A 7,467-nucleotide genomic window follows, 5' to 3' on the forward strand; every position below is an offset into this window, starting at 1 on the left:
AGCGGCGCGATGGGGCCGGCGGCGGGGGGGGGAGGGCCCTGGCTGCTGCTGGCGCTGCCGCCGCTGCTGCTGCTGTTCGCGCTGGTTGTTCGGCAGCTGTTGAAGCAGCGGCGGCCGCCCGGCTTCCCTCCCGGCCCCGCGGGGCTGCCCCTCATCGGCAACATCCACTCGCTGGGAGCGGAGCAGCCGCACGTCTACATGCGGCGCCAGAGCCAGATCCACGGGCAGGTACCGGGCGGCTGCCGGCTCCCACGCCGAGCCGGGGCAGGGGGAGGGCGGACGGCGGGGGGGACGGCCCGGACGCTATCGGGCACAGGACGGTGCTGGGGGCCCCGCCCGAGGCTGCCGCGGCTCCGGCGCTGTGCTGGGACACCGCTTCGGGGCGGCAGTGTCGCGCCCGAGCATCCGCCTGAACCGCGCTCGTGCCGCTCTGGGGCAGGGCGTGCAGGAAAACTAGGGGCAGGCACGGGCACAGTTTTCACGGGAACAACTTGGCAGTCAAGTGCCTTCAGAGTAACATGTGAGCAGCTACTTACATTATGATTTATATACATACATGGGAATATTTTGAGGTTTTTTGTTTTTCCTCTTTTTTTTTTTCTCAGCTGTTTCTTTTCATGGCTCCGTTTCGTGGAAGCAGTCTACTCTGACACGTTTCAATAAAGCGAAGCCCAGGCTAGCTGTGCTGGCGCAGAAAGGCAGGCAAAGCACACACAGCACGTGTAGGTGTGTGCATGTCCTGAGGGGTTTTTCTTAGAGGGATGGGATTCACAATGACATCTCAGAAAGAGTGAGCTTTGAGTGCATCAAACACGGCCTTAACTAGAAAATCACGTCCCTCAAACCGTTAAGAGATGCTTAAATAACACACCAAGCAAGCAAATGAAAGATGCTGGTGATGGCGCCTAAAGCTTTCAAAGGCTTTTGTAAAGATTGTTATGAAAGCTACAGAAGAAACTTCACAGTCATAGTTCTCACGAATGAGAAGCAAAGGGTATGAATTAAAAGCATGCCCAATGGCAGAAGTGAAAGGGTAGGGTTATCTCTAATTCCTATTATTCTGACAATAGAAAAAAAGTGTTTCAAGGAAAATACTGAAACAAATTGAATGGATATAGGAAGGCAAATATGTCATCTAAGAATCAAGCTTTATACTTGCCTGAATGCAGTTCTTTTCACCTGCTGCCACCAAGGATTCTGCAGAACACGGGGTAGATCAGGAAGCAGACCAGAACATTGGGAACTCTGGAAGAGACCAAGGGAGTGATCTTTTAAAAAGTATTTTACGACATACAAAGAATGATATGTAAGCTACAATTGAAGTATACAAAAATAAACACTTTATTCTCATCATGTAAAATAAAAGCAATTGTAACAGCAAAAAAATTAGGTCTGTTGAAAGGAAATAGACTTCACAGAACGTGTAACTAAACTAGTGCTCATTACTTCATCATATAGTGATGTTAAACAGTGCTGGTGATGCAGAAAAAGAAATACATATAAAAGTAAGAAATAACAGATTTGTCGTGCTAACAGAAGTATGAAAAGGGATATGGAATTTCAGCCTTGAGAATTTAGCCTCATTTTTATTTACTTATTTTTTAAGCTTAGGATGAGATTTTCATTTTGTTTATCCTGTATGTGCCTTCTGCAGGGTGTATTGCATCTTTCTGCAAAGCATCTAGTGCTGACCACTTCTGGAAACAGGAGATGGGACTAGCTGGGCTATGCTATCATCACGGCTCTCACATCTGTCATCTGATGGGTCTTTGGGAGTTTGTGCAAAGTAAGCTGGTGTCCAGTTTCAGAAAGGACTAGGTGGAGCTTGGCTGTTTTCCAACTCTGACACCACTTCTATGCCTGCCATCACTAAGTGATGGAAATTTTTGTCATAAGAACTTGTTGTCTCAATGGCAGTGCCCTTGACCAAATTCAGCTACTGGATTCTTTTTACTAAGGAGGAAAGGAGCAACAGATAGCAGTGAAACTTCCCCCTTTCTTTGCTTCCGTACGAAAATAGACAATAGAAATGCTTTAGTTCTTCTATAAATACATAATTCCATCTACTTGCAACAGGAGAAGATACATATTGTTTTCCTGAATTATGTGCAGATTCCCTTTTTTTCCTTTTTTTTTTAATATGTATTTTTTTGATGACTACTTGAAAGCATTCCCAATCCTTACTTTGGAGGTTCGGTCACGTTAGGTGCACTGCAAAGCAGAATGTAGCATAGGCTAACTTACTGTATCTTTTGACAGAGACTAATTTGGCTCACAAGAAACTCTTTGACACCACAGTTGAATCAGTACTAGAACCCTCTGGTTACTTCCATGTCCTCCTGAAGTTTATTGCTGTATTTTTAAGTCCATATTTTGAATTGAAGTTTAGTGTTGTTTCACTTCTTCATTAGTTGTCTTTGCTTGTTTTCATTATTTCTTGGTAATATTTGGTTGTAATAGCGTTTTATAATTTTTGTTTTTTCCCCTAAAGATTTTCAGTCTTGATTTGGGAGGTATATCTGCCATTGTACTGAATGGCTATGATGCAGTGAAAGAATGCCTTGTCCACCAAAGTGAAATTTTTGCAGACAGACCATCTCTTCCTTTGTTTAAGAAGCTGACAAACATGGGAGGTAAGTGCCAGTGTCTTCAAACAGAAATGTAATTTTGTCCATAAGATTGTATTAGGATATACTATCACATGAAATATTTGCTCTAGTTGTTTTCTCTACCTTATCTCCTATCATGAAATACTTGATGTCCAGAAAGGACAGTCATTTCTGGGCTACATTCCATAGCAAGATGCATGTCATTTTTTATTTTTTTTTTATCTCCATGCTCTCTCCTCTTCAGCTTTCCAAGTGACACTAATTGACTATTTTCTTTGTTTCTGGTAATCAAATTAGCTTTGAAGCATCTCTTAGCTTTTAGCTATGAGCAATGCAATAGTATTCTGAAGGAACTATACTGATCTATTACTAGAACTCTTCCAGTTGATTAGTATGAACTCTGAGAAGCATATTTCCTTGCAAATCATCTTGCCTTCTGTGTAGACTTGTTCTGTTTGAGTTGGCAAATATTTCTGTGGCTTTTTTATTAAGATCTATATTAAATTGGCTTTTAATATTGAGATACAGGTGTATGAGGAACTTTGGAAATTTTAATAAGTTTAAGGGCAGCACCTCAAACTTAATTTCTGAGGTTAAATGTCAGTATTGCTTCTTGGCAATTCCATTCTGTTTCTTTGTTTTCTGCCTGGCTTTGAAGCATCTGTTCTGCACCATCTTTTTTTACCTTGTATTATACAGATTTCAGCCACATCATTAAAAATTGCACCTAGTCATTAAAAATTGCACCTTGTTCCTTCTTAGGTTCAGGTTTTTGGGTTATTTTATTTTTATTTTTAGAACACGTTAACGCAACTACATTAGGGGCCATGTCAACTTCAAACACATTTATCAGAAGTAGACTGGCAGCCCCAGCTCCTCATGGCACATAACCTCTGGAGATGCTGAAAAGAGGTACAATAGAGTACTTGAACAAGCTAGATAAAATGCTTGTCAGAAGTAGCACAGGTAAACCAATTCAGCCTTGAGGCAGAAGGGTTGTTCAAGCAATCTTTTAAAAATTAAATAATTTTATTGTCTTATTGGGGAAAAATAAAGCACTGCATAAAATGCTGTGTCAAAATATTTTTTTTCAGGCTTACTGAACAGTAAATATGGCAGAGGATGGACAGAGCATCGCAAATTAGCTGTAAATACCTTTCGAACTTTTGGATATGGTCAAAGGTCCTTTGAACACAAAATTTCAGAAGAATCTGTGTTTTTCCTTGATGCCATCGATACCTACAAAGGCAGACCATTTGATCTTAAACACTTGATAACAAACGCTGTTTCAAACATTACTAATTTGATTATTTTTGGAGAACGTTTTACATATGAAGATACTGAATTTCAGCACATGATTGAGATATTCAGTGAAAATATTGAATTAGCTGCTAGTGCCTCTGTATTTTTATATAATGCGTTTCCTTGGATTGGTATCTTGCCATTTGGGAAACACCAGCAGCTGTTTAAAAATGCAGCTGAAGTCTATGACTTTCTTCAAAAGCTTATAGAACGAGTCTCTGAAAACAGGAAGCCCCAGTCACCTCGGCATTTTATAGATGCGTATTTAGATGAGATGGATTGCAACAAAAATGATCCAGAATCTACATATTCAAGAGAAAACTTAATTTTCTCTGTTGGAGAACTCATCATAGCTGGGACAGAAACCACGACAAATGTCTTAAGATGGGCAGTGTTATTTATGGCTCTTTATCCAAACATTCAAGGTAAGAAATTTGACATTTTGAGGAATTGATATACTTTCCTATTGCAATTTTTAAAATGAATTACGATAATATTTTAGCATGTTATTAAATTCTGTTTTAAAACTTATTATGGAGATTTTTTTAAAATAAAATATTTCTAAGCACTTAAGTTTTAGGATGCATATTTGTGTTGAAAGAAGGTATTATAAGAGCCATAAGTAGTCAGAAAGATTGACTAAAAACATCCTAACTCCTTGAGATCTGACCAACATATCATTCTATAGAGATTAAGAAAAACATTGTCTCCTATACACTGGCCAGTTTTGTAGAAAACCACTCACCTAAAATAATCTTCTGATCTTAGATAATGCAGTACAACACGTTCCTGAATCAGAATTTGATATCAGTTCACCTAGATAAAAATTAAAATTGCTGTTACTTTTTTTTTTGTTTGTTTTTTACAATATACGTCCATATATATCACTGCATTACAGAATGCATTTTCACTAAGCTGTTTCCCAACTCTTCATTTTGATTAGAAATAGTGTCACTTCAGATTGAAGAACCTGGTGATTCTTGGTAGAATTTTTCTGTCGTTGCCCAGATTTTCATTATTTTCACATGAAATGTAAAAGTTCCAATTTGTTTTAATTATGGGCTGTTTCACTGTTTCAACAATGAAAGTTTATGAGGAAAAAAAAAAAGGTCTGAACGCCTTTGAGATTTTTTTTCAAATAGTCTTATTCCTACAAACCTAATTTTAAGATAGCTAAAAAAAAAAAAGAGGACTGATTGAATTTTTTTCCTTTCAGTTACATTCAGAATCTTGCTACTGCAGTTCTTATCTGATGCACTACAGCAAGAATTATTTTCAGTTTAAGAGCGAATGATTTTATACTGTGTCAATCTCAAAGAGTCAGCAGAATTAGACAAGTGACAGTGTAATTAGGCAACGTCAGTGTTATCTGTGTCCAATCAGGTATTTAAAGTATATTATCTTTGCAGTCATGCTTGTTCCCTTCACTTTAAAGAAATAGCAAACTCAAGCACAAAAGAGTATGTTAAAGCATGATTTTATTGCTAAAAGTTAATTTTGAGTCTAAACTTAAAAAATATATAAGCTACTATATTTTTAGTACGATATGTCACGTTTCAGTATTCTTTTAAAAGTATATTTTCAAACTATAAAACATAAAGGATTTTTCACTTATTCCTTTTCCTAACAGGACACGTTCAAAAAGAAATCGATTTAGTCATTGGCCCAAACAGAATGCCTGCCTTGGAAGAGAAATGTAAAATGCCTTACACTGAAGCTGTTCTCCATGAAGTTCTAAGATTCTGTAACATAGTTCCACTAGGTATTTTTCATGCAACCTCCAAAGATACTGTTGTACGTGGTTACTCTATTCCTGAAGGCACTACAGTTATTACAAACCTCTACTCTGTACATTTTGATGAAAAATATTGGAACAACCCAGAAGTGTTTTTTCCTGAGAGATTTTTGGACAGCAGCGGACAGTTTGTCAAGAAAGATGCATTTATTCCTTTTTCATTAGGTAAGAACTATTCCTTCCACTGTTCCTTCTCATAAATCCAGGAACATACAATGTAAAAGTGATGGCAATAAATCAGAAATGAACAGCATGATTTAAATCTACAGTTCTGATGAAACAGCTATTTTTAAGATATATTCAATATAATGCACTCTTGGCATAGCATAGCATGTTTTAGGATAGTATCCTCTATATAAATAAAATCATTATTATACAAACCAAGAAAAAAATACCACCTGTATTGTATCTCCTTATCTACAGAATCTATACATACCAGATCATCATGGCACCAAAGTGCCATTTGTTCCAGAGTTAATGTACATAGTCATTTGCTGCTGTAGCTGTTGCAAACAGGTGATATTCACAGCTAGCTTTCAAATTTCAGCTCTTTGGTCAGCATCAGAAGTTGCAGGTACTTTTCTGAGGGAGATCAGCATATAGCACTGCATTAAATCCCTACCCATTAAATCTGGGAGCCCTAACTTACAGATGATTTTGATGCCTATAATTGGGGGTAATTCATCTCATATATGAATAGTAACCTAAAAATTAGATTATCAGTATAAAGTAAATGCCTCCTTCTGCACTCCATGGAAAGACTTACCCTGGGGAACTCTTCCTCCAAAAAATAAAAGGAGCCAAGGTAGTTATCTTGGACTAGAAGTACAACATCTAAATGGCCTAAGTTAGATGCGATACATTCTATCTTTATTGCTTGTTTTGTTTCTTTGTGCTTATTTGATTTTATAACTTCAAGAATTTGTAATCCATTCATGTGTTTCACAAAACCATAATTTCTTATTCACAAGAGTGAAAACGTAACGTAAATAATTATAGAAGTCTTCTCAAAAACATTTTTTTTCTAATCTAGGAAGAAGACACTGTCTTGGGGAACAGCTAGCTCGAATGGAACTGTTCTTATTTTTCACTTCGTTACTACAACGGTTTCACCTGTGTTTCCCACATGGCAGAATTCCAGATCTCAAACCAAGATTAGGCATGACATTGCAACCACAGCCATACCTCATTTGTGCAGAAAGACGATGAAGTGTCTAGCCTATCACACACTGTACAGCAGTCCAAGTTTCTGCAAAGGAGTCACTTGCTTTCTATTTCTAAATGTATTCCAGTTGGAAAAACAGAAGTGTTAATGACAAACTATGGTTATTTGCACACAAACTCATGGTTTCTTTTTTCCTTGGTTTTCACAAAGAAACCAACTCTCAATCAAGAATATAAAACAAATTCCGTGTTTAAAGTTCGTTTTGAATCTAACTTCTGATTCAGCTTTGGTTTCTTAGCAAGCTGTTTCACTTTGAGAGAATTTTTTTTATAACGCAGAGTATATGGCTCTGAGTAAAATAAATTTTTATACTCAGGTTTATCTGTAGAAATCCTGTATATATTTCTCCAGCAAAGCTATTATTTATAATTCTCTAGTAAATTCACATAGCTAAAAAGATTTTAAAGATAAGTTTAAAATTCTGTAACTAAGAAATTATTGTTTGCAGCCTTGACAATCAAATCAGCAGTTAAAGCATTTCAATCCTTCATCATTCCCAATATTTCTATATGGTCTTCATTTTCTAGTAAGCCAGA

The 7,467-nt window shown here is 37.4% G+C and overlaps 1 protein-coding gene across 1 annotated transcript; it reads left to right on the forward strand.

Moving 5' to 3' along the window:
* Positions 1-36: 36 nt before the first annotated feature.
* LOC136060595 (vitamin D 25-hydroxylase) lies at positions 37-6,915 on the forward strand. Its single transcript, XM_065755277.1, has 5 exons — positions 37-228; positions 2,492-2,633; positions 3,704-4,336; positions 5,542-5,871; positions 6,740-6,915. Exons 1-5 carry the CDS (start codon positions 199-201, stop codon positions 6,913-6,915), a joined length of 1,311 nt encoding a protein of 436 aa, XP_065611349.1. The 5' UTR covers positions 37-198.
* Positions 6,916-7,467: the final 552 nt, after the last annotated feature.

The sequence above is a fragment of the Cyrtonyx montezumae genome, unplaced genomic scaffold, assembly GCF_038088225.1.
Source record: "Cyrtonyx montezumae isolate F1298 unplaced genomic scaffold, pur_monq_1.0 scaffold_10, whole genome shotgun sequence".
Lineage (NCBI taxonomy): Eukaryota > Metazoa > Chordata > Aves > Galliformes > Odontophoridae > Cyrtonyx > Cyrtonyx montezumae.